Source organism: Podarcis cretensis, assembly GCF_951804945.1.
Source record: "Podarcis cretensis genome assembly, chromosome: 1".
NCBI classification, from domain to species: Eukaryota; Metazoa; Chordata; class Lepidosauria; order Squamata; family Lacertidae; genus Podarcis; species Podarcis cretensis.
In genome coordinates this window covers 46,672,430-46,700,246 of record NC_137170.1, presented here as the reverse complement: position 1 = coordinate 46,700,246, position 27,817 = coordinate 46,672,430, and the positions used below count along the sequence as shown (strand labels likewise).

The following is a 27,817-nucleotide window of genomic DNA, read 5'->3' as shown; positions in this document are numbered from 1 at the left end:
TGGAAGTGTAAAGAAACAGAAGGAACATTCTTTCACCTTTGGTGGACGTGCCCAAGGATTAAGGCTTTCTGGGAACTGATCTATAATGAACTGAAAAAAGTACTTAAGTACACTTTCCCTAAGAAACCAGAGGCCTTTCTCCTGGGCATGGTCGGCCAATTGGTGTTAAAGAAGGATAGAACCTTTTTTATGTATGCTACAACAGCAGCAAGAATACTCATCGCAAAGTACTGGAAGACACAAGACCTACCCACCGTGGAAGAGTGGCAGACGAAAGTGATTGACTATATGGGATTGGCAGAGATGACGAGCAGAATCCGAGACCAGGGAAGAGCAACGGCGGAAGAAGATTGGACAAAATTTAAAGATTATTTAAAGAAATATTCAAAAATTAGTGAATGCCAGATTGATGCTGAATGAGAAAAATAGGGGTTAACAGCAATAATGGTTAAGTTAAAGAAAATGAGTGTTATTATAATTAAGTTGAAAGTAAGGGAGGGATTTGTTAATTAATTAATTCGACACGAGAATGCAGAAAGGGGAGGTATGAGGAAGTCGGGAGAGTAAGGAATATGAAATTAAGAGTGTGAAATTATACATGTTGTATGTTTTTTTTCTATTGTTATGTTTTGTGTGTTATGATAAAAAGCTGTGGAAAATTTAATAAAAATTATTATAAATAAAAAAAAAATCAAGTGAAATGTTCCTTCAGTTGCCCGAAAAGCAGCCTGTTAAGAACTTTGTGCATTCTTCATTTCAACAATAAAGCTTCTCAGCATAGAAGACTGCAATGTCCAGGTTCTGTAGACCAGAAAGAGGGTTAGGCCCACAGTCCACAGTCTCAGTGGAGATAAGAAGAAAGCCACAGTTCCATATGTCTTCAACAGGAAATAGCAGGAATAGACCTGCCACAAAAACAGGAGTGCCATGCTGAGGTGGATGGGCCACTGTTTGGCATGACGCAGATAGTAGCCAAAGCCGTATCCTTGGCAACGCAGCAATAGACACCAACATGTATATGCCATCAATGGTAAGTTAAAGAATGCCACCTGCCAAGACAAAATAGATATAGGTCCATAGAATCATTCAGCTGGAAGGGACCCCAAGAGCCGTCTAGTTCAATCCCCTGCAATGCAAGAATCTCAACACATGGCCCCCCATCCCATTTGAAACCATTCAGGACTCTGTTTAGTTGTCTCTAGACAATACCACCATCATTTTGCCTTGCATTTTGTGCAATTCTGTGATCCCCCACACAGGACAGCTGAGTGGTTGCTTTCCTGCAGAATGCAGCAGTTCCATCAAGAAGGGATGCAAAGACATTTTGAAAAACATTTAAAGAGATTGTTGCCTTGTATCCTTACAATACTCCCTTTTCCAGGAAAAGGCAGATCAGGCTACAGTTGTACATGCCTAGTTTGCATCCAGGCTGGATGATGATGATGATGATAACAATAATGGATTGCTGCAATGTGCTTTACATGAGGCTGCCCTTAAAGAAATGTTTGGAAACTTCAGCTGGGATCCAATTCATGGAGCATGTTACTTTGATGTTTGCAAGCTACACTGGCTTCCTATTAGTTTCCAGGAACAACTCTGACTATGATAATAACACATAAAATGCCCTAGTCTATTAGATTTATTGCTTAAAACATAGCATATTCATTTCCCCCTCAAAACAAATATTTAGGTTGACCACCTTTCTTTCAAATGAGATGTTTCAAAAAACATCAAACAAGAGGCTATTTGTTAACCAGTTTTCTAAGAATCCTACCTGCATAATTCCAACAAGGAAAGTTGTACTGCCTTCAAAGAAATGGCCATCAACAATTACTCCAAAGGAAAAGCAGGCGCCCAGATATCCATCTATAATATCACCAATAAACCAGGGCCCTATAGAGAAGAAAAATGCATTACACTGAAGGAGACAAGAACAACTTGTAATCTAGCCTACCTAGCCCCCAAATCTCTGTCTCAAGGAAAAAAATTTTTGTCCAATATCCGTTAAAACAAGTCATGACAACAAAAACAAATAGCTAGGTAAGGTATTGGTGTAAATAATGCAATTGATAAGCAGTGACATATTGTTAGAGGTTAGATTTTGTTAGATTTATAATTTAGGCAGAAAATAGAGTCCTTGATTTTATTGCATTGCATGATGTGGGTGAGCTTCCTTGAACTGCACAAGGAAAGGTGGGAGATGAGTATTTTTTCAGACATTTCCTAAGTGCGACTGTGATCAAGTAGCTAGAAAGCTGGACTTGGATCTAGGAAAACTGGGTTGTGCCCCACCTCTGTCATAGACTGTAGGCAAGTCACTCAAGAGTGGCCGAATCTGTAAACAACTTTGCGAAATTAGAAGTGCTAAATCTTAAAACAGTACACTGTAGCAATAAGGGCTGAAATGTGCACATTTTTAAAAGCACTGCTCAACTTGCACTGCATTGTTTAATTTCTAAGAACTAGCATTGTTTTGGGCAGCACTGATAGCACAAGGACTTGCTGGGTGCCTCTCAGCAGCATTACTCAGTTATCTTGGGGTTGTTATTCAATGCCTCTTACAAAAACCTGTAGCTTGCCAAATATGAAAACATTCCTATGTGATGCCTAACAAATTATCTCCTGAAATTTACAAGTTATTTGTGATCACTATTCAGGCAAGCTACAGATGTTTTACCCTACAGATGTTTTCTGCCCCACGTTAAGAGTTGAATTATAAATTTTACAGAATGCAAATGCATGGTTTTTTAAAAAACAAGCCGTTATTTAGTTAAACAAGCTGTTATTTAGTTAATTGAGGATTTTGAGCTAGAAGCTCTATTGGCATGCCCATGAACTCGCTGTGCCTGTTTGTACCTTACCCAGAAGAGTATAGAAGCTCAACAGGAGAAATGAGTGGTAGAAAAAGTTTATTTTGCTCAAGATGTGAAGAGAAAAAGAAGCCCCCATTGCTCTGCCCAGAGGTCCTAAAAAGAAAAGAAAAAACTTTTAACTTGAAGTCCCCTACTTTTAAAAACAGAAATACAGTAACTTTTTACAAAGTGATACATTTACAGCACCATCAAAGGACAGATTCATTCACTGAAATCAATGGGATGTGGTGCGAGAAAACTTCCCGGTGGATTGCACCCAAAATCCATCCAAGATGTATGGACACGTATTCCTGAAGTCTTTGAGACGTTTGACATTTTCAAACCAAACCACAATTTAGCTGTTCATTGGTATCTATCTTTTGAAGAATAGAATACTCAGCCTACAGAGGTTATTAGATTCTTTTTAAAGGGGCAGGGGTAGAATCAATCTGAAAATCACACTGGTGCATTGGCTTTATTTTAAGTACCGGTGCTTAAAGAAAAAGAAAAAAGGTAAGGAAGGATCAAAATTGTGTTCAAGAAAAAGTATTTCTCTTACTTTTAAGTGTAGGCTTTCCTAGATACCGGAAAATAACCAACAAGGCAATTTGAACTACAACCATTAGTACAAACACTACTCGAACCTGAAAAAGAAAGAATACAATTTTTAAAATATATATTTAGTAAGCCAAACACAGCCCCCACAATATTGATCTCTCATAATGTGGTGGGAGAATAAAATTTATTTACCACCATTTGGGAATCACTGAAGGCAACAGACCAAAAAAATACTAAAGGATCAAGAGGGATCTCCTGATCACACGCACCCACAGCAAAAGTCAAATCCAGCATGGTGATGTTTTCCATGAATTTTAATCTTTTCTTTTAAAATAGTGCCACAAGGACTCTGGAAAGGATGCAAAACTTTTCTTACCCAAAATGCTTTGGGATGCATTAAGGCTCCCGTGTATTTTGTACCCTTTTATTTTCTACATTCTTTTAGCTGATTTTGTTACCTTTTTTTTTTTATTGTCGGCTGTTGCAAACTGCCAAAAAAAGCAGTTGCTGGCGAAGTGTGTTAAAGAAACTTCTGTCCACACATAACTTACTCACTCTTTCCCCCTCTGGAATACTCACCAATACATAGAGGTCAGTAAGAAGCACCCAAGATGCCAGAAGGTTAAATGTGAGGGAGAGGTTTTCCTCCATAGCAAACGTATGAAGCCGAGTGGCGTTCCTATTACTGGCATCCTAAATATGGGAACACAGAGAAATGAACAAGACTTTCAAATGTGCAATAGCAAAACAACTCAACATCTTTATTAGTGAAAAGCCCATCATTCTGTGGTGTGGTGTGGTGTGTGTGTAAACATGCACATGTGAATGGGAGGGCAGGTATGCATATTGCAGGGAACCTGGGATCACAGCCAGTGATGGTTTGGGCATCCCATGTTGTGGGCAGTGGACAGATTTCACCTTCACTGCAAAGTATTCCCAAGCACAGTTATTTTATTTTTTTGCCAGATATGGCGATCGTTGTAGAAGAAAGTTGAAAGGAGTCTATATGAAGCAGGGATGACACCAGCGTTCTTGAGCAAGTACCAACGCCCAAGGATTCAAGAGTGCCCACCATTGCCAACATTGGCACCTATTAATAGCATCCCATTATTTTAGGACTGGTACTGAGAGGGGCACTGGGCCACATGGCTGAAGTGGCCACCATCTTACCTCAGCCAGAATGCCTCTGGGTCTGGCCACAAAAGCAATATCACTCGACAGTGCTGCATTTGGCTCTGAGCGTAGGAGCCAATTCCTAAGGGCCGAGGTTCTTTTGCCCCCCCCCTAAAATATTTGAGGGGGCTGCCCCCCCCCCGTTGATGGGCATTGCCATTTAAATGGTCACGTGTCTTGTGATTGATTATGTGGGGTGGGGTTTACCTGCCCCCCCCGTATTTTATTGCACACTGCCTTGATATTTTATGGTTCTGCATTTATTTTTAAAATAAATAAATAAACGAGCCTAATCTCCAGATCATAAGAATTACCTCTTGCATAAAAGGACTCTAAACAGCTCACGACCCTAACCGATAATTAGTAAGATCATTGGGCTGGGCCCAGGGGTTCTTCAAACTTAACAATAGCATTATGGGGGACGTCTAAATCCACTTCCAACCTCTGCGACATTAGACATAACCCTGCTTCTATTTGCATAGCCTCACCTTCCATTTCTTTGGTTACACTACCAGGGAGAGTCATAAATACTGGGAAAGCAAGCATAAAATACACAAAAGCTGTAATGGGATGAGGGGGCTGCTCGTGCGTAAGCGTTTAAGCCCTCAAAGCTTTGCAATCAGTTTCTAAACTCTCCCAGTCCGCGTAGCCATGGGTGCATGGCTACCTCAATCGCTGGCAGAATCCGTCAGTGGGCGCTTCCGGAATTTACGCCAACATAAGAGTTCCTTGACGGAAACTCTCCTTCTGGATTCTCTGCGTGACAGTTTCCTGCGCGGAGTAGGCGTCCCCAGCGGAGGTCCTGAGCCCTCCCCGCTGTTCTCACTGGAAGTATCCTGGAGCCATCCCTCCGACTGAGTTTCTGCAGGGACTCTCCCTCTCCCCCTGCTGGTTCCTTCCTCAGCATCCGAGGGTCTCCTAGCCTCCTTGAGCCCTTCCACCACCTGACTCTCCGATGGCAGTTCCCTGACATCCACCTCCCCTCCAGGACCCCCCTCACCCCCCGTTTCCCCCTCTTCTCTGGGTGGTGAGGCTGGGAACCCCCTGAAAGAATCCTCTTCATCTTCGGATGACTCGAAAACCGCCCTCCACCTACTACTGTCCCTTCTTCCCAAATACTCTTCCCCATCTGATTCTTCTTCCTCTTCCTGTCCGGATTCTGGGAACCCCTCGAACTCCTCTCCCTCGTCAGTGGTGCCGAAGTGTTCCTCCCAGAACCTAGCCAAGGGCTGAGGCTTCCTTGGGAACCGGCGATGAAACATTCCTACTAAAACCTCATCCTTGACCGTTTCTGCCGGTACCCAGGTATTTTCGGACTCCGGTTCCCCTTCCCATGCCACTAAGTACTCCACCTGTTTGCCCTTCCACCGAGAGTCAAGTATTTCTGCTACCTGACTGCTGCGCTCCCTCTCTTCTACTTGCAGTGCCGCGGGAACCTCCCCTTCACGTCCCCAAAATTCCCGCCCCTCCCGGTATGGAGATAGTAATGATCTGTGGAATACTGGATGCAGTTTCATGTTGTCTGGCAGCCTGAGTCTAAAGGCCACCGGATTAACCTGTTGTATAACCTCGAATGGTCCCAGTCGTTTCGGCCTCAATTTCTTGCATCCGCCCTTGAATGGTAACCCTTGTGTTGACAACCACACCCGGTCCCCTACCCTTATGGTCTCTCCTTCCCTTCTGCTCCTATCTGCCTGCTTCTTGTATTCTTCCTTGGCCCTATCCAAATTCATTTTGAGCTGCTGATGTATTGCTTCCATTTCTTCCACGAAATGTTTCGCTGCCGGCACGCTCCATCTTTCCCCTCCTTCCCCTGGAAAGGCCCTGGGGTGACACCCATAATTGGCCATAAATGGACTCATGCCTGTGGACACATTTTCCGCGTTATTGTAGGCGAATTCGGCCAGGGCTAATTTCTCTACCCAATCATTCTCTCTGTCATTTACATAACACCTCAGATATTGTTGCAGAATACTGTTTGCCCTTTCCGCCTGCCCATTAGTTTCTGGGTGTCTGGCGGTCGAGAAATTGACCTCCACGTGCAGTAAGCTCATGAGCTTCCTCAAGAACCTGGACGTAAATTGTTTCCCTCTGTCAGAGACCACCCTCAAGGGGGCGCCATGCAACCTAAAAATGTGTTTTACAAACAACCTGGCGGTTTCTTCTGCCGTTACCGCATGTGAGCAAGCTATAAAGTGGCACATCTTGGTTAACAGGTCTACCACTACCATTACCGCAGTTTTCCCCTTGGATTTTGGTAAATCCGTCATAAAATCTATGGAAACTGCCTCCCATGGCCACTCGGGTGTGGGTAATGGTTCCAGCAACTCCGCTGGTGCCGCCCCCTCCCCCTTTGCTCGCTGGCAGCAGTCGCACCCCCTTACATACTCTCGTACATCTTCCCTCACCTTGGGCCACCAGAACTGCCTGGTGACTAACCACATGGTCTTGTGCTGCCCAAAGTGCCCCGCAGTGGGGCTGTCGTGTAGTTGTTTGAGTACTCTACCCCTCAATTCCCCTTCTGGTATGTACAAGGCCCCCTTGTAATACAACGCCCCGTTCCTTTCTTCAAACCCCCCGGTGTTCTCCCCAGCTCTCCTGAGCCCTCTGAGCTTATCTTGGGCGTATTCATCGTTCTCTGTCCCTTCTACCAGTTCTCTTTGCCCCACCAATGCCGCCCCACACACCCAGTGGTCCCCTGGGATGACATGTCTTTCTTCGGGCGCTCCCTCCCCCTCCATATACTCTGGCTTTCGAGAGAGAGCGTCCGCTCTTACGTTCTCTGGCCCCGGTACGTAGCGAATCTCAAAATGGAACTTGGAAAATTCCTGTGCCCATCGCACTAGTCTCTGGTTCAGGACTCGGGCCGTTCTCCAATATTCCAGGTTCTTGTGGTCCGTGCACACCTGGACCTTGTGCTGCGCTCCTATTAGCAGGTGCCGCCATCGTCGAAACGCTTCATAAATGGCAAGCAGTTCCCTGTCGTACACGGTGTAGTTCCTTTCAGATTTATTCAACTTCCGCGAGAAGAAGGCACACGGTCTCCAGTCCGACGCATCCTTTCCCGGTTGGAGCAGAACCGCCCCTACCGCTTGATCTGATGCATCCGTTTCCACCCTCATTGGTTTCTGTAGATTCACGTGCAAGAGCTGTTCTTCTGAAGCGAACGCTTTCTTTAGCTGTTCAAACGCTCGCTGCACCTCTTCCGTCCATGCGAATTTCTTCTTACTACTGAGACAGTCGGTGATGGGCGCCGTTAAGTGGGCAAAGTTCTTGATGAACTTCCGATAGAACCAGTTACAGATAGGTAGCCGTGTTGGTCTGCCATAGTCAAAACAAAAAAAAAATTCCTTCCAGTAGCACCTTAAAGACCAACTAAGTCAGTTCTTGGTATGAGCTTTCGTGTGCATGCACACTTCTTCAGATACACACCGTCGGGTATGGAACTGGCACTTCTCCAGTTTTACCCACAGCTGGTTTGCTTGCAGCCTGCTTAGGACCTCCCAGACATCTCGGACATGCTGCTCGTCCTCTGAGTAGACCAACACATCGTCTAAGAAGGCCACACAGTTCTTATAGAGCAAAGGTCCCAGGACGTGATGCATGAAGGATTGGAAGCATGCTGAGCCCCCCTGTAATCCGAAGGGCATAACAAGATACTCAAAGGCCCCCAAGGGGATGAACATGGTGGTCTTCCATTCATCCCCCTTCCTCACCCGTATCAGGTTATACGCCCCCCTCAGGTCCAGCTTGGTAAAAATCTTTCCCTTCCTCACCCTGGTCAGAATGTCGTCAATCCTGGGCATGGGAAAGGCCACTGGTTCTGACACCGAATTCACGGCCCGGAAGTCCACGACCAGCCTGGGTTTATTAGAGTCTTTTTTGTCCACAAAAAACACTGGGCTGCCCCCCACCGCTCTTGACTCCCTGATGAAACCTCGTTTCAGGTTCTTGTCTATGAACTCCCTTAACTCCTGCATCTCCCTGTCCGACATGGCGTACAGTTTGCCCACTGGTAGCTGGGCTCCTGGGAGTAGGTTGATTTGACAGTCAAAGGGTCTATGCGGGGGCAGTCTATCTGCTTCCTTCTCGCTGAAGACGTCACTCAGGTCGGCATATTGTCGTGGTATTTCTCCCTCTTTCCCCACCGCCATCCCTGCAAGACTTGCCCTAGCCAACCCCTGAATTTCTCTTCCCTTGCAGTGCTCTAAGCAATGAGCTGATCCGAAAGAGACTGTCCGCTGGTGCCATCCCACTAGCGGGTCATGTAGCGCCAGCTCATTCCCAATATGATGGGAGGCCCCGCCAGGGTGGCTACATGAAATGCAATGACTTCCGTGTGCCTTCCCACCCTCATTGTCATGGGGACCGTCTGTTGGTTTACTTCCCCTCCCAGAAGTTCCCTCCCATCAATCGTTGTCACCTGCAAGGAACGACTTAAGGGCAGCGTCTGTATCTGGTGCTCTGACGCAAACTCCTTACTCATGAAATTGCAGGAGCTGCCTGAGTCTAATAGGGCTTTTATCGTGAGTGGATGTCCATTGGGTAGCTCTAGCAGCACCTCTACGACAAGAGCCGCTCTAGGGGGTTCCGGCTTGGGCACGTTCACTGATCCTTGGCCTGGCTGCTGTGCCCTGTCGCTGGCAGCCAGGCGTTGGCTTTTACCTGCTCCTTAACCCCCTCCTCCTCACTCCCAACAGCCCCCACCATTCCTTGCCATCCCTTCCTTTGCGGGCAGACCCTGGCAAAATGTCCTGGCTGTTGACAGAGGAAACATTTTTTGGCGCTCTTCCCCTCCTTCTTCCGCCCTTCGTTGACATTTGAAGTTCCACGCACGCACGCCCCCAATCTCCATCGGTTCCACTGGCGGGGAAGGTTGCTCCGGCATCTCAGGAATGCGGAAATCATTCCAACGCTCTCTTCTCCCTTCCCGCTTCTCCAGAGCCCTCGCCTCCTGGCGCGCTCTAATCGCAAGCGCCGATTTGGTCAGCTGATCCATGGACTCTGGACGGGGCGCGCGGGAAAGTTCATCTTTCACCGCTGGGGCTAGGCCTTCTTCAAACAACATTTGTATCGGGTCCGAAGATAGGTCCCACCCCAATTTATGTATAAGCATGGTAAACTGTGTCCAATACTCTCGGACGGATTGATTTCCCTGTTTGCACGCCATTAACTGTCTGCGTACCACGCCCTGTTCAATCTGGCTGGAAAACATCAAGTCCATCGCGATAAAGAATTTCCTCAAGTCTTTTAAGGCGTCATTGTTCGATGCCATCAGGGGCCTCACCCATTCTCTAGCCCCCCCTCAAGGTGCCCAATCACAAAAGCCACTCTCGATTCCTCATCGGAAAAGTCATCGAACTGCAGGTTCAGTGCATACTGCATCTCTGTCTTAAAGGTTTGGTAGTTTCTTGGGTCACCCCCAAATTTCTGTACCAACCCCGGTACCTTCCTTGCGATAGGGGTGGGTTTCCCCTGTGCATCCTGAGCCCTCCTTTCCTCGAGCCGCGCCGTTAGCAGTGCCAGCTGGTGCTCCAAAGCTCTGTTTCTCTCCTCCAGAGTTGGTCCTGCTCCAGCTCCTCCCGCTCCGTTTGGGTTGCTCATGATGCCTCTCCTTCGCACAAGCAGCGTCAATGACTGACGGATTTCTGTAATGGGATGAGGGGGCTGCTCGTGCGTAAGCGTTTAAGCCCTCAAAGCTTTGCAATCAGTTTCTAAACTCTCCCAGTCCGCGTAGCCATGGGTGCATGGCTACCTCAATCGCTGGCAGAATCCATCAGTGGGCGCTTCCGGAATTTACGCCAACATAAGAGTTCCTTGACGGAAACTCTCCTTCTGGATTCTCTGCATGACAGTTTCCTGCGCGGAGTAGGCGTCCCCAGCGGAGGTCCTGAGCCCTCCCCGCTGTTCTCACTGGAAGTATCCTGGAGCCATTCCTCCGACTGAGTTTCTGCAGGAACTCTCCCTCTCCCCCTGCTGGTTCCTTCCTCAGCATCCGAGGGTCTCCTAGCCTCCTTGAGCCCTTCCACCACCTGACTCTCCGATGGCAGTTCCCTGACAAAAGCCATTATATATTCTTGCTCTCTGTCATCCAGAATAACTCTGTAGTATTTATACTGCTTTCATTTTAATGAGGATGAGAAATAATAATTTGCCCGGCATCAATCAATAAGTAATCATGGATGAACAGGGATTGACCTTGCTCTTCCAAGCAAAAACTTGCTCTTAAATACATTTTTTCCCCAGTAGTTTGAATGCTATAAAATGTATGATACATTTATAAGCATCAGCAGAGAACTCACCTGAACTGCCACTTCTATCTGATGAAACCCTTCACTGTAGTTTTGAGGGGCCCATTTCAGTACATAGAGAGGTCCAGACACATGAACAGCATTCCCCAGATGAATGCCATCAATGCTGACCTTGACAAACTTGATAGGAGAAGGAGAGAATGCCAAAATTCTAAGTAAAAGAAATAAACCAGTATATCATGGAACTTGTTAAGATATAGCACTTGTAAGTGTAAAATAAAAATGACCATGTACTGTATAAATCAGGCATCTCCAACCTGCGGCCCTCCACATGTTTTGGCCTACAATTCCCATGATCCCTAGCTAACAGGACCAGTGGTCAGGGATGATGGGAATTGTAGTCCAAAACATCTGGAGGGCTGAAGGTTGGGGATCCTGGAATAAATGATTCCTCAGTTAAGGCATACTATAGTGGGTGAGGCAGAAATTACTGGATTGACTTTGCTGTTCTACTTTGCTGTAGAACGGGATGTTCCTTTTAAAAATTATTGCTAACGTAAGAGATTGTTAACCCATTTAACAGCACACACAATGTGGCCTGTTGAACATCTTTTACAATGCATTCAAAATTGACAGCATTTGCCGTGTTAATGTCTGTTTGGTCACATTTGCGCAAGAATATTTTTTTTTAAAAAAAGTTTAGAAGTAGCAAAGATACATCAGATTACCGGATGTGGGTGGAGTGAAGGATTCTCTGCAGCGGTTCATGAGCAGCACTACTATAAAGGAATGATTTGGGATTGGTGATAAGAACCACAGGCCATTCTTCAAACTTCAGGTCAGCAAAGCTGAAGAGATCGTGATCAAAGGCAAGGATCCTGTACCTGATGTTCAGCAATCAAAACAGTACACTTTTGGTTAACAAATAACATCCTAAGGACAGAAGATTTATACTGCCTGGTGATACGTTTTACTGATTTTTCCTCTGCTTCCACTTAATCCATTTTTGATGCACAGCTGATACCTTGCACTAGTCAGAATTTCTTCATCTAGAATTGTCAAACATGCAAAAAAGTGATAACAATATAGAGCAGTGTGACAACTCTAAACACAAAGTACTGCTTTTGTCACAGCTGCTTGGATGCAACTGTGAGATGGGTGAGGAAAAACAAGTTGAGTTTGAATCCTGGCAATATGAAGGTACTGCGGCCTCCCTGAATTGCTTTCCCATACCCCTGCACTAACAATGCCTGGTTCTCCTTCACCCACATTTGAATCGTCATCCATTTTTATCACCATCATCCCAGTGGAGAGATTCATTCTGAACCAGCTAAAATGACATTGGCACTGATTTTACATTGCTATAAGAACAGTACTATAAAAAAGGCCAAAGCACAAATTTTCTTACTTCCTGTTATCTTTCCAGTCTCCCAGTTCCAGCTCTAGCGTTCCGTGACGATGGCGAGTATATAGAGCTGGCATCAGACCACCCAGGGTATGGAAATGCCCACATAAATATGCTGTGGCAGAGCTAGCAGAAGAAACATAAATGATTATTGTCGATTTTGGAGAAGAAATACTAACTTGTAGCCAATTAATAACAACAGCAGCTGAAAAACATTAATACATTTGCACCAGAAAGGAAAAGAAATATTACCGCATTGCCGTTCGTATTCCTGGGGATGTAGAGACAATTGCTGAGGTGGGATAATGGCCAAACCAAATGGAATGGTTACTGCCCCTACTTTCTACAGCCAGTGAAGACAGTTCTTGCATTTTATTCTGAAATGAAAGAGCAACTACAAGAGCTTTAGCCGCATGTTGTTGTTGTTGTTGTTGTTGTTGTTGTTGTTATTATTATTATTATTATTATTATTATTATTAATTTATTTATACCCCGCCCATCTGGCAGGGTTTCCCCAGACACTCTGCTGGCTACCAGGTCTTAAACATAATGCAAACATAATGAGGGTACCGGGGATATAAGTCTTTGCTCCCTGCTGTGGTCCCAATCTGGCCCACCACACCTACAATTGGCTTTACCAAAATATTGATCCTTTCTTGGCAATGTAAGAAAGGATCAAAGGGTCAAAGCTCCTCTACTGCCTTGCCTCATGACAGGATCCAATCCAGATCAGGTTCCTATAGCCCATGGGCATAGCCAGGATTCTTGTTGGGGGGCAGGACCTTTGTTAGGGGGGCAGAACCAATGTGATTGGTCAGTTTGTTAAATATTTCTATTGTTTTACTTGATCGCGGGTGGGGATCTGCTTCTCTGCCTATGCACACGCTAGTGCCTGTTATTTTCATGGGGGGTGGGGAGAAGTGCCACTGGAAACTCTCAGAATGCCTCCCCTAGCACCGACTTCCACCACAATATTCTTCATATAAAGCAAAACTATGATTTAAGCGTAACAGTTTGTGCAGGCAAATGGAAATAATTGACAATGAGCATTCCAGTCTGCAGCCGAAATGTAAAAAAAAAGAGGAAAAATATATGAAAACTATCATTACCAGATCCAGTAGATTAATATGGGTATGTGTTTTGCTATCAGATTACTGCAAAACACTGTGGATTTCAGTCTTGGCCTGCAAGGGGTCACATTTGGTACACGTTGTCATTTTTCCCAAGTCACTCTGTCCATCAGCTGTATCACCAGTGAGTGGGGTGAACAGGGTTAAATCCTGCATTGGCAGCCAAAGCAGCAGGATTTAATCTCTACTGATCGGTGGGAGTTAAATCCTGCTCTGTTTAAGCAGCCCAGCTTTCCAAACCTGCATTGAATCCCCTGCCAAACAACAGGAAAATAACGCCTGTTGCTAGCAACACCTTGCAAGGTGTCTGAAGCCATGACATTGCACAATGCCATTGCAACACCCATGCCACTGATAGGACTGATGGCCCCATCTACCTGTCACATTTTGCCTGCATGCCTAATCTTGATAAGGATGTGGCTCATGGGGCAAAACAGTTCCCTATTCCTGCCTTAAGGCAACACTTGTCCATGAATGTTAGTAGCCTGAGATGCGGGTGTTTCCTTACTGGAGCCCAACTGTTAGAACAGGGGTGGGGAACTAGATCTGGCCAGTGGGAGGGATCTTTAATTCCTACAACCCCAATCAGCACTTACTGCAACCTTGTTTTAAATCGGGGTAGGCAACCTAGGTCCCGGGGGCCGGATGCGGCCTCATTGCCTTCTCAATCCTGCCCGCAGATGGTCCGGGAATCAGCATGTTTTTACATGAGTAGAATGTGTGCTTTTATTTAAAATGCATCTCTGGGTTATTTGTGGGGCCTGCCTGGTGTTTTTACATGAGTAGAATGTGTGCTTTTATTTAAAATGCGTCTCTGGGTTATTTGTGGGGCCTGCCTGGTGGTTTTACATGAGTAGAATGTGTGCTTTTATTTAAAATGCGTCTCTGGGTTATTTGTGGGACATAGAATTTGTTCATTATTTTTTTCTAAAATGTAGTCCGGCCCACCACATGGTCTGAGGGGCGGTGGACCAGCCCATGGCTGAAAAAGGTTGCTGACGCCTGTTTTAAATGCATGCTGATTGACGCAGGCCCTGCACCTTCAAAGGGGCTTGCTGTAACTGCCTATCAAGCCTGTTTGGGAAAGGAAAGATGCTCTGTTTGGAGGAAATTGAATCTTCCTGCAAACTGAGAACAACAAGCCCCCTTGAGAGTTATCAACAAGGAGTTTCCTAACATGGCTGATCCCAGAGGGGAGCCCCACCTGAAAAGAAACAATCTGGAGCTAATTTTAATTTGTAGCTGTGTCCATACCTGTGCTACCCCTCACATCACATATGATGCCAAGGGCAGGGCAGATGGATGTCATTTGTGTGTAACACAGCCTTATGGGCCAAACTGGGATACGTGCCAGGACTAATTAGGCCTGTGGGTTAGAGTTTCTTCTTCTCTGTGTTGGAAGATTGCTTTGCGAAAGAGAAAAAGGGTGTTTATTTATTTTCTTCAGGTTTGCCATCAGTATATGTTCTCTGAGCCAGTTGCAGAATAAAGTATAAGATACTTATATTATTTAATTTATGAATCAAAATGGCTAAAATAAAAGGTGATATTAAAATGTTGCATATGAACATTCCTTTTTAGCAAAGAAAAAGCAACAATAAAATAATAAAAACATCTAGCAGTTTATATTATAAAATGAAACATTTTTAAGGCGGTGTTTTTCTTTTAAACACACAAACACAAGTTGAATAAAAAGATCTTCAGCTGCCACTGCAAAGTTCATAAATAAGGTACCAGGTGAGTTTGCCTCCACCTGTGCTCAATCTGCATATTTGTGAATGAATTCAAATACAGTGAAATGCTGAAAGTCACCACTGATCCCTCCTTCCAAAAGAAATGAAATCCAAGTAAGCACTGTACTCCTGGAACTTCTTGCCATATAGGGAAATACTGCACACCTGAATAAATATTATATACATCTCAAGGGGATGAAAAGAGGAGGAAATCAAAACAGTAACAGACAGTGTCGTAAGACACAATTACTCCTCTATTGCTCTAAAGCAGTGTTTCTCAAAGTGGGCAGTACCACTCCTGGGGGGGGGGTTTACTTAGGGGGGCTTTAAGAGGCAAGGGGGGGGACTGGAAGTGCAAATCAGATTTTGAAATGATGGTAACACTGGATCAAGTTCATAAATTTGGTTGGATTACTAAACTAAAGAGTTTCAATTGGATTTCGAATAAATGTGCAATAAATTGTTGCTGTTTTGAATTTTATTGTGTTATTATCTTCCTTAGTGGGTCATGCAAACGGCTATTCTGAATAATGCTTTTTATAGGAGTAGGGAAGGGGGCACTGGGGATGGGTTCATGAAATCACACAGGCCCAAGAAAGTTTGAGAGCTACTGCTCTAAAGGCTTCCCGCAGACTTTGGACTTCAGACAGGTGTAACACACAGGCTTAGGATTTTATTAGCCAGAGAAGAAAGACAAGCTAAGGCTGCAGTGCATGGTGTTTTACATTACCGCTTTCAATATCCCAAAGAAATTGTAGGGTCTCTTGGGGCCTGGATTGAGAGTCGCATCCACACAGATGAAAGAATATTTGCCAAAAGGTGTGCTGTGGATGTAATGGAAGGAGCCGTCCTTTTTCCAAGCAGAATATTTCCTACCAAAATGAGATGGGAATACTGTAGTCAGAAAAATCTGGAAGAAAGAGAAATGTAAAAAGGAATAAATGCACACATTGCCTAGTGCTCAACTAAGCTTTACTCAGAGTAGACCCACTGAAATTAATGGACCTAGTTTAGTCCTATTCATTACTTTCAATGGGTCTACTCTGAGTAAAGCTTAGTTGACTACTGCCCAGTAAGACTAAGGGAGGGAGAAACAAAACTGCATTTGACTCAGTTCATCACCTATGCCATCTTTTAACACAGAAAGCTACAAAATAGTGGCTAGGAAAGAGAGAATCTAAGGGCAAAAACAGAGGAATAGAGCTGCACAGAAATCCTAACAGCGGCAGCAGGGAAGGAGGAACAACACAGGCAAGCCAGAGACTGGGGCAGATGACTACTTCCTAAATAATTATTTTCTAGGCTACTTTAATGAAGTCATTCTTCCTAACACTTATATACCTTGTTTAAACAGAATCTCTCTGTCCCACACACAATCGACTCTCCTTCTGGATTCCTGAATGCAGTATTGTGTCACAGCGCTGTCAGACAAGAAGGTCCAGAGGGAGGAATCAACTCTTCATTGTCAAAAGCACTCTTACAAGTTAGGGAAAGGTATGTCCATCAGTCCTATGTGTCTCAGCTACTTCTGAGAGTGCATCTGATGAGGCAGATACTCCCAACCTTGGCTTACGTATCTCCCTATGCAAGCTGCACTCAAGCAGGTGCAGACTCCGCCTGTGTTTCACCTTCTGCTCCTCCCTCTTCAATCTTCTTTTGGTCCTGGGAGACAGTGGAGCAGGAGAGATGAGGGCAGGAGGAGGAGGTGTGGAAACCCTTGACTCTACACCGGACTGACCTATCTCTCCCTCCTCTTGCATCCGTTCCTTTACTCTCCAGTCCTGCAGCTTCTCCTGCCTCTGACTCTGGTCTCCTGGCTGTTACAGGTTCACCTATTTCACTGATACCTTCTTCCAAGTCAGTCTCCAATCCCCCTTCTCCCACTCATCAGAATCCAGTCACCACACTTCAGAGTCCAGCCAGTCTCTGACATCATGGTACACTGACATACCTGTAGTAGTTCCGGACATTCTCCAGACCTGGAATGTTGAATGTATCTGCAATGAAAGTGGCAAACAACATTTCAAAACAAATTTAGAATTGAGCAAGAGACTGCGAAAAAAAATAAGTCCAGGTTAAGACAAGCCCAGTGTAGTATGAATCTTGAGATTGCAGCAGGATATCCAGGGAGCTATCAAAGCTTTAATTTCAGTTTGACCAGGACAGCAAGATTTGCTCTACAATGCATATGCTGAGACAGCCTTTATTTTGGAATAATAATTATAAATAATGGGGCACTGGATAATGCCTAAATTGCTATAGAACAAAACCAAAAACTAATTGATTTCATTTATTTTATAATTATATTTTATCCAGCTTTCCAGTCAAAGAGGCATGCAATTAAAGTACACATAAAGATACAATTATACTAACATGACATGGGAGTTTGTATTGCCATCTCTGGGAGTTTGTATTGCCATCTCTGCCGTCTCTGGGAGTTGCTGACACTGTCCAGATTCCAGATTCTATTTTTTCAGAAAAAACGGGCCAAAGAACTGCAGAAGAACATGGGGGCTGGCCAATGCCAAAGATGAGAGACTACAAATGGACCCACAGAAATATTCCAGAAAGACGTTTTTCAGGACTGACGACAAACAAGTCTTACTGGCATATATATGATTGGTAAATATGATAAACATGATTTCTAAAAAAGAATAATACTTCTATGATAAGTTTTTGATAACTGCCACTCAAGACAATGTTTGACCATATTCAGAAGAATTGTTCAAGGCCACTGCCGATGGAGGAGAACAAAATTGGGGACTAAAATTGGTGGCTACTCTTCCAGTTGAGATGACGATTCTACTGCATTAAGACTTCCTGGAGCAAAAAGAATGAGTAACCCGCATCTTCCTACCGTCCTTCATATGTGAAGAATAAATGGGAAACCCACCTCTAGAGTCTCACATCTTTCTTACCATGATTCCCTTTTATATCTATCCATTTGGTTTTTTCCATGACTTTAGATCTTTTTAAGATTGTCTGGTAAGTTTGCCATTCCACCTCAAACTGATCAGACCCAAGTTTATCTTTTGTTTTGCCATCAGTCAAATCACCTGTTAATGAAAGAAGAGAGACACAGAACATTAAACATATAAAAACATCACAGATAAACAAAAGTACTGTTATTAAATAGGTCATCTAAGGTCGTGCTATGTAAGTAAGCTGTGCTCAATTTAAAATTGTTCCCATTAATTCTGTATGGTGAGCGGCATAATTTTGCCTCTCCAGTCTCCCTGGGACAAAATCTAAGCAGACTGGATCCTACTGGCATCTAAATAAAAAGTTTTATACGGCAAGGTTAGTTCTTCAGGAAGAAATAGAGCTCTGTCTGAGGTTTCAGAGGATGCATGGCCAAAAGCAAAATGAAGGTCCCCAAAGGCAGGAAAGTATCTACCACAATGGAGGAGGACAGAGACTTGGAGGAATACTGGCCTTGGACTGGGGAACAGCTCTAGCTCCACTTGAGCAGAACTTTGATATGCTATGTGACCAACTGTCAGATATTCCTAAAACAGCAAATGATGTGCACAGTCTTGCTCTAACCAACCTGTCTGAGATCCAGCTCTTACAAATGACTGAAGATTTAGCTATAAAGCTGGAGGAACAAACGGACAGGGATAGGAGGTGTGGAAATTGTCCTACTACAAGGCCTACTGGAGAACCAGGAAGTGTGTGGGGGGGGGGAGGGACATGGTTCATTTCATTACTGACTGGATACTCTCCCTGAATTTAAACATACCACTGTCCCCCAATGACATAGTTGTGTATGGAAAAACCAGGAGGCCGAAATATGGAACACAGTCAGGTGTGCCTTATATTCTGGAGTTGCTAGTGTCTGCAGTAGCAGGCACACCCCCTGCATATCACAGGTCACTTTTGCACCACTGCCCAGGGAATGAAAGGTTCCATTTTACTTAAGGGACATAAAAATGAATCGGCTTGAATTAAAAACTGAACGTAATGGTTTACGAGGGAAAATGCCCAGAGACGGTGGAGCCAGCAGAACAGAAATAAATCAGCTGCCATCCCAAATATGCCTATGAGTGTACTTTATTTTTAACTTTACTGGCAGCCATGGGGGAAAGAATGGCTGCTCTTGGAAGTTGGATCAAAACTGACCATCAGCCCAAGAGCAGACAGTCAAAGTAAAAATTAGGACTTTCTGGGAGGAGTCTAAGACATCCTTCACAGACCTCCCACACATGGCAAAGGCAGTACCATTCTAATTACTGTCTTTTCACTAGTACATAATCTTTATAATTCTGAAGTTAGCAAGGATGGTAAGAAAATAACCTTTATCTCTAGAACTCTTCCTGTAGGTCCTATGCTATCCAGTAATTACAGGAAGCTACTAGCCAAGATTTCAAGGGCAGTGCCATTGCTACCTTTAGAAACAATCTGTCCTGACCTTGCATTCTCATTATTCAAATGTTTGTGTTTTTTTTCATCATCCTGCTGCCTGGCCAAAGCAATTTTCAGGATAGGGTTATACATATATAATTATATGCAAACAAAACCCAACATTGTTTTTAGTTTGCTCCTCTTAGTATCCAGATTAAGGTTGCAACCCTAACCCCACCTATCTGGGCGTAAGCCACATTTATTTTAATAGGATTGTCTTCTGAATAAACGTGGTTAGGATTGCACTGGTAAAACTGTTGAGGGAGGACAGAAATGGATACCAATGAAATGGTTCTAACCTAAACACACATGATGGGGTGGAACATAAATAGAATAACAAACAAAGAATGAAACAGCGTAATGATTTAAAACAGGAAGTCCTGGGTCATACTTCTAAATATGCATAGGGAGGGAGCCAGCCTTGTCTTTGTAGGGGTTCTCAAGAAGGTGTCACAACAGAGGAAACACTGGTTTATATTATTATTATTATTATTATTATTATTATTATTATTAATATTATTATTATTATTATTATTATTGGAGTCTAAATATATAAAGAAGGTTGATCCCCGAAGAATTGATGCCTTTGAATTATGGTGCTGGAGGAGACTCTTGAGAGTCCCATGGACTGCAAGAAGATCAAACCTCTCCATTCTTAAGGAAATCAGCCCTGAGTGCTCACTGGAAGGACAGATCATGAAGCTGAGGCTCCAGTACATGAGAAGAGAAGACTCCCTGGAAAAGACCCTGATGTTGGGAAAGATGGAGGGCACAAGGAGAAGGGGACGATAGAGGATGAGACGGTTGGATAGTGTTCTCGAAGCTACAAACATGAGTCTGACCAAACTGCGGGAGGCAGTGGAAGATAGGAGTGCCTGGCGTGCTCTGGTCCATGGGGTCACGAAGAGTCGGACACGACTAAACAACAACAACAAATATATGTAATGAAGGCGCCAGGCAAGCCTCCCTGGGGAGAGCATTCCACAAATGGGGAGCCACCACACAAAAGGCCCTCTCTTGTGTTGCCATCCTCCTGACTGCTCATGGAGGCGGCACACAAAGAAGGACCTCAGATGATGATCACAGGGTCTTGGTTGGTTCATATGGGGAGGTATTGGAGTCCTGAGCCGTCTCAGGCTTTATAGGTCAAAACCAGCACTTTGAGTTGAACCTGGAAACTAATTGGCAGTCAGTGCTGTCAGGCTAGGATCAGTGCTATATGCTCAAACTGTCTTGTCCCAGTGAGCGGCCTGGCTGCCAAATTCTGCAGCAGCTGAAGTTTCCAAGCCATCACCAGACGCAGCCGTTTGTATAACACTTTGAAGTAGTCTAACCTAACAGTTACCAGAAGTTAGGCTATCCCTGTCCAGAGGTGCAGCTGGGCCACCAGCCAAAGCTGATGAAGGGCAATCTACCCTGCTGAGGCCATCTGAGCCTCAAGTGACATCAAAGGATCCAGGAGTACCCCCAAGCTACGTACCTGCTCCTTCAGAGGGAGTGTAACCCCATCAAGAGCAGGCAACCTCCCAGCCATCTGGTCTAGGGAACCACCCACTAACAGTGCCTCAGTCTTGTCTGGATTGAGCTTCAGTTTGTTGGCTCTGATCCAGGCCACGCCTGCAGATGTAAAGGAGAAGTAGAGCTGTCGGACTTCCGGGTTAGCGCGATCGGCTAATGGTGGATTCCCTCCGAGCTCCGGAGGGAATCGGCTCTGCTGCGGACGGGTCTTACCGCGACGGCGACGCAGGGACCCTCAGAAACCGCAGGCGCGGAAGCCTGCGGACCTGGTGACTCGGCGGGCACCTCAAGCGCCCCCCCGACCCACGAAGAGCCTTTTTAAAGGCTGCGGAGAGGGTACGGAGAGTGGCGTGGTGCTGTGAGTAGACCGCTACAGCAGTGGAGCGAAGCCGCGAGCCATGGCCGGAGAGCGCTGACTTTTTCCCCTGAAATCTGGACTTGAAACAACCCGTGAGTAGAATGGAATTTGGACTTTAAAACTTTTACCTTTGAATTCGGTACAATCGGGGGATGTGTTAAAGGGAAGTCCGCACCCCCTCAATCTACAAAAGATTTAAAGCAAGGATCGGAGAACTAAGGTGGAGAGATCTCTTTTTTTTCGAGTTAAAAGATATTAATTCCATGAATTTTGACAGAAGAAGATTTGTGCTGGAGAGTAAGAGTTGAACTTTAGAAGCTTTTGTCTAACCCCCCCCCCTCGACCCGGGAGTGCCCTGTGTGTGAACTGGAGGAAAAGGAATAAGGAGTTTGACAGCTGTCAAAGGAGCTGTCAAACGGGCAGTTAAACTTAAAAATCTTATTGTTTAACATCTCTCTGGACTGAATTTGCTACATTTGAATTAAAGTGCATGGGAACAAAGCAGTTATTAATAACAAACTAATAGATTGTTGGGAAAGGACTATTAAGTGACCAGAATCCCCCTAGGGGAAACTTTGAAACATTAAATGGCTACAGATGGAAAATTACAGGCAGAGATGGAAAGAATGTTTACAGGCAGAGATAGAAAGAATGTTTTTTCTCGTGGGAATACTGCAAGAGCAGAGCATGGCTATGAACAAACAACTTATAACCTTGAACTCTGAAACAAGCAACTCTGCTGAATACATAAAGGACTTAACTGAAATAAAATTTGCAGCTGAGCCAGAGGAGACATTTTTGGAGCTGGAGGAGAGGGAAGAAGGAGTTAAGAAATTACATGAGAGTACTAATTTGAAGCCTACATTGTCAGAACATAAAGAAGATGATCTTGGGATTACCAATCTGCGAAAGATGCGAAAGAGGAAAGAGGAAACCCCTGGGACACTTGGAATACTGGAACTTAAAAGAAATAAGAAATATGATTGGGGCTTCCTCTTTGAGCATGGGAGATTATTTGATCTTTTGCAGCAGCTGTTACCAAGTATCTCGGATGGAAGAAAATTTGATGAGACTGTGCCAGAGCTCCTTCGGGACCCGAGGACCAACAAAGAGGGCTACCAACAAAACCGGCAGAGAGAGACTGACAGAGATTTAAAGGCCTCTGATGTGAGGAATCCAGGCTAAGAACTGTTTTTGTGAACATTTATTTGGGAAGGGACAGAAACCGGGGTAGGGAGGGAGGGGAGAACAGAATTTTAAAATTTTTATGACTCTTGTGTTTGGCTATTATGTTTTACATTTAATATAAAAAGGGGGAAGTTCATGGAAGGGAATTTGGGTCGACCTTAGAAAAGGATTTATATTTATAAGAAAATTGGATAATTAAAATTTGGCCAAGTAATAAGAATTAATTTTAAAAATAATAATAATAATATGTTAAAGATGGGAGATAAGAACCTGCTGAGCTAATTATTGGAACTGGGATGTATGAAGGGGGGTGGGGGGAAGTCAGGGAGTGGGGTTAAGAAAATAAGGTTATGAAATTATACATGCTTTGTTTTTATTTTCTTTTGTGTGTGTGTTGTTAAAATGTGAAAACCTAATAAAAATTATTTTTTTAAAAAAAAGAGAGAGAAGTAGAGCTGTGTGTCATCAGCATATTCCCGATAATCCCACTCAGTGGTTTCATGTAGATGTTAAACAGCCTAGGGGATAAAACTGAACTCTGAGGAATCCCACACTGAAGGCTGCACTGCAAAGTGGTGCCACCTACCCCTAACTCCAGAAGGATACCATGGTCAATGATATTAAAAGCCACTGACAGGTTGAGAAGAATCAACAGGGGCACGTTTCCCCTGTCTTTTTCTCTAAAGCAGCCGTACATACTACTTCCAAAGACTGCTGACTCATAAAAGGGCCTCTGAGGTAAAAAAAGTAGTAGTAGTATAAGTGGGAAGACCTGGTCGTCTTTATCAACGACTTGGATGATGGACTCAAGGGCATCCTGATCAAATTTGCAGATGACACCAAACTGGGAGGAGTGGCTAACACCCCAGAGGACAGGATCACACTTCAAAACGACCTTGACAGATTAGAGAACTGGGCCAAAACAAACAAGATGAATTTTAACAGGGAGAAATGTAAAGTATTGCACTTGGGGGGAAAAAATGAGAGGCACAAATACAAGATGGGTGATACCTGGCTTGAGAGCAGTACATGTGAAAAGGATCTAGGAGTCTTGGTTGACCACAAACTTGACATGAGCCAACAGTGTGACACGGCAGCTAAAAAAGCCAATGCAATTCTGGGCTGCATCAATAGGAGTATAGCATCTAGATCAAGGGAAGTAATAGTGCCACTGTATTATGCTCTGGTCAGACCTCACCTGGAGTACTGTGTCCAGTTCTGGGCACCACAGTTCAAGAAGGACACTGACAAACTGGAATGTGTCCAGAGGAGGGCAACCAAAATGGTCAAAGGCCTGGAAACGATGCCTTATGAGGAACGGCTAAGGGAGCTGGGCATGTTTAGCCTGGAGAAGAGGAGGTTAAGGGGTGACATGATAGCCATGTTCAAATATATAAAAGGATGTCACATAGAGGAGGGAGAAAGGTTGTTTTCTGCTGCTCCAGAGAAGCGGACACGGAGCAATGGATCCAAACTACAAGAAAAAAGATTCCACCTAAACATTAGGAAGAACTTCCTGACAGTAAGAGCTGTTCGACAGTGGAATTTGCTGCCAAGGAGTGTGGTGGAGTCTCCTTCTTTCCAGGTCTTTAAGCAGAGGCTTGACAACCATATGTCAGGAGTGCTCTGGTGGTGTTTCCTGCTTGGCAGGGGGTTGGACTCGATGGCCCTTGTGGTCTCTTCCAACTCTATGATTCTATGATTCTATTCTATGGTGCTCCCAAACAAACTGAAGCTGAATTCTTACAAGATTAAAGCAATCATATGATGGAACTGGGAAAGTAATGGAGGATGGAGGAGCACAGGAATTGTTATTCTCATATGAGGAAAAGCTACAACATTCGGGGCTTTTCAGTTTGGAGAAAAGGTGAGTAAGAGAATTGTATAAAATTATGAATGGTGTAAGTTTTTCTCCCTCTCATGGGCATTCAATGTTGGAAGAATCAGGACGGACAAAAGAAAGTACTTCTTCACACAATGCATAGTTATACAGTACTATGCAATCCACTATCACAAGAGGCAGTGATGGCCACCAACCTGATGGCTTCAAAAGTGTGTTAGGAAGTAGCTTTCTGAGGCGGTATGCTTCTGAATACCAGATGCTGGAAACCACATTTGGGAGGAATGCTGTGGTTTTCCCGCCTGTGGTTTTCCCATAGGCATCTGATTGCTCACTATAAAAACAGGATGCTGGACTAGATAGGCCACTGGTCCAATCCAACAGCCTCTTATTAGGTTACAACTCCCCTGCTCCACTCTTCAGCCCTGTGCTTACACTTCCCTAGTCACACATCTGATGACAATGCTACCACTTTTTACTTCAGATCCAGACCAGCCACCAACATTCATGACCTTAGAAACCCAAACCTCAAGTACTATAATGCATTCTACAAAGTAATTAGAGTGGGAGGTGAGGGATGAGGAGACGATGTCTCACCTGTTGCTAAAGTAAGGACAGGTTGAATGACAGGAACCGTTTCCGCACAGAACTTTTCAAAATCAGAAGCTCGTTCAGGACTCTGAAACTTACTGATGTGTAGATCTGATACCTACAAGGCGGGGAAAAAAGGAGGCTGGCAAAATGCTTACAGAATAGCATATTTAGGAAATTGTGTATAGAAACAGTTCCAAATATTGCCTACACTGAACAAGAGTTAAAACACTGACAGCTTAATTTCACAACGAGCACTTTTGGATTTTTTTTATTCATATCAATTAGCTATGTAAATTATCAACAGCCTTTTACAGTTTTTATTTCCAGCAAAACTGGCTGTACTAGCACCATGTGAACATATAACAGAGGTTCACCTGACATATCCTCACCAGAGCAAGATCTACCCATGCAACATACCTATCTAACAGCATACTATTGCAAACATAGGACTTCTCCACACTTCTGTTTGTCCTGCCGCTGTTCCCAGGGGAAACCTGCAGTTTATTACTGAATCAGAACAAATGGCAATCAGGTTTTCTACTTATTGCCATTTGTTCTGATTTAGCACTAAAGAACAGGTTTTCTGGGGGAAAGTAGTGGGGCAAAGGGAAAACTGCTCAGACCTGTGTTTTCTAAGCATGGGACAACATGGATGTAGCCAGGGGGTTCAGGGAGGGCAACTGCCCCCCATCAGGTAAATAAATAGAAATACTTAACTGGCTGTGTTGCAGATATTTTGGTTCTCCCCCCCTCAACATAAAGCCTGCCCCTCCTAAAATAAATCCTGGCTATGTCCATATGGGACAAGCAGAAGTGTGGACAAACCCACAAGTCAGACCCTTCAATGCATTAATGCCAGTTTCTGATCTCACTTATCAGAACTTGGCAAGGCTTGTGCCTGTTACAAAGCATATCCATGCCAAGGCAAATCTAACCCCTCTGCGCATTAATGTAGTTTCTTGATCTCAGTTATCAGAATACAGTAACTATTTGCCATTCATTAGTGGTCTCACAGCAACAGCCTGCATTACCCCCCCCATCCAATACACCAGTTTATTTGTGCCTTTAACCCCTCCGATTCTGAAAAGAGGAAAACAATAGGTGAAAAACACAGTGCGACCGTTGGATAGTTATCATCTATAACAGTTATGATCATGATTTGCCTTAAGAATTAAACCCCAAGCGCTGCTGCGGTTTCCCCGCAGGGCACCCTTCTCACGGGGCGCTGGGGCCGCGTGTCTGTCTCCCCGGACAAAACAAAATAAAAAAAATTCCTTCCAGTAGCACCTTAAAGACCAACTAAGTTAGTTCTTGGTATGAGCTTTCGTGTGCATGCACACTTCTTCGGATACCTGAAGTATCTGAAGAAGTGTGGTATCTGAAGAAGTGTGCATGCACACGAAAGCTCATACCAAGAACAAACTTAGTTGGTCTTTAAGTTGCTACTGGAAGGAATTTTTTTATTTTGTTTTGACTATGGCAGACCAACACGGCTACCTATCTGTAACTGTCTCCCCGGAGTTCACGAAAGGGTCCCGAGGCGGCTCCGCCTCGGCTCGACTCGCCTGAATTATCCAGAAGAGGTTGTTGGCCTCGGATCCGGGCGCCGGCTGTGAGGAGAAGGAGCGAGGCTGGCGCCGCAACTGCTCGTGCCCCGAAGGGCTGTGCCAGCCCACCAGCACCGCAGCGAGGGCGGCCGCCAAGAGCCCGGCAGCTAAGCGCAGCATTTCCCACCAGCTCGCTGTCATGCACGCGAGCGCAAACCTCCGCCGGTCCCTGATGAGACGAAGCGCGGCGGGAAAAGCCGTCCGCTTCCGCCTCGGCCCACCCACTTGAAGGGTAGGGCGGCCGCCCACCCGCCCCGCCGTGTTCGCTTAGGCCCTCCCTTCCTCGGCTCCATTGGAGAACCGCCTCCGCCGTCAGAGCTCACGAGGTGAAGCAACAAGCGCCCGGCCGGGCCGTGCAGAAGCTGCTTAGGCTGCAAGCCGCGGTGGAGCGGTCCAAAGGGCTGCGTGCGGCATGGATGGATGGGCGCGCCTTCTTTCCCAAGCCAAGTGGCGGGAGCTGCTCTCCCGTACGTGACATCAGGGCTCAGCCCTAGCTTGGGGGAACTGCAGCTGCTGCTGCTTTTGCAGGAACATACAGCAGGGGCTTTTGCAGCAACATACAGCGAGGATTTGGGGAGGGGGCAGGACACCCACCTGCCAACATCCTGTGCAAATTCAGAATGAAATGCCTCAGCAACAGTTGTTTAAAATTACTTCCTTTTGAGCCTCAGTGCTCAGACAAATCTGTCAAAATCTTTCTACAATTTCCTTTAGTTAAATATTTGTATTTATTTACTTGATTTAGGGTTTGGCTTAGTCATGCTGGGCACATGATGAGCACAGCAACCCAAGAGTCATTCGAGACTGGACTTAACTGTCAGGGGTCCCTTTACCTTACTTGATTTAGGGTTAGGCAGCTGCTAAGCCCATGAGCAGTAGCATACCGCTGAAAAGCAAGGGGAAAAAACACATTTTCTGTTGTAGAAACGGTTTGCTCGCTTTTTTATTATCTCGCTGTACACTGCTTTGATGGCTTCAGGCTGTGAATCAGTTTAAATTAAAGGAATAGCAGTAAATGTCGCAAGAGGAGAAGGCTTGAGGATATGGTGCCAAAGCAGCTGGAATCTGGAAAGCTTCTTGAAGGATGCCTGGTATTTTAATTTGAATAGCAGACCTCATCACAAATTAGTTTTGAAATCTCTGTGAGCTTCAAGACCAGGGAGGTGGGTGAAGTTCTCATTGCCCCTAGATTGTAGCTGGTAACTT

At 44.8% G+C, this 27,817-nt stretch overlaps 1 protein-coding gene across 1 annotated transcript; it reads right to left on the bottom strand.

The window, feature by feature from the left end:
• Positions 1-665: 665 nt before the first annotated feature.
• TMEM62 (transmembrane protein 62) lies at positions 666-27,059 on the bottom strand. Its single transcript, XM_079990961.1, has 14 exons — positions 26,570-27,059; positions 25,008-25,119; positions 18,021-18,158; positions 17,054-17,099; positions 15,833-15,974; positions 12,492-12,616; positions 12,243-12,365; positions 11,563-11,718; positions 10,886-11,045; positions 3,990-4,103; positions 3,412-3,496; positions 2,862-2,966; positions 1,775-1,893; positions 666-1,049 (listed from the first exon to the last, which is right to left on the bottom strand). The coding sequence occupies exons 1-14, from the start codon at positions 26,750-26,752 to the stop codon at positions 732-734; spliced, it is 1,926 nt and encodes a 641-aa protein (XP_079847087.1). The 5' UTR covers positions 26,753-27,059; the 3' UTR covers positions 666-731.
• Between the last annotated feature and the right edge of the window lie 758 nt (positions 27,060-27,817).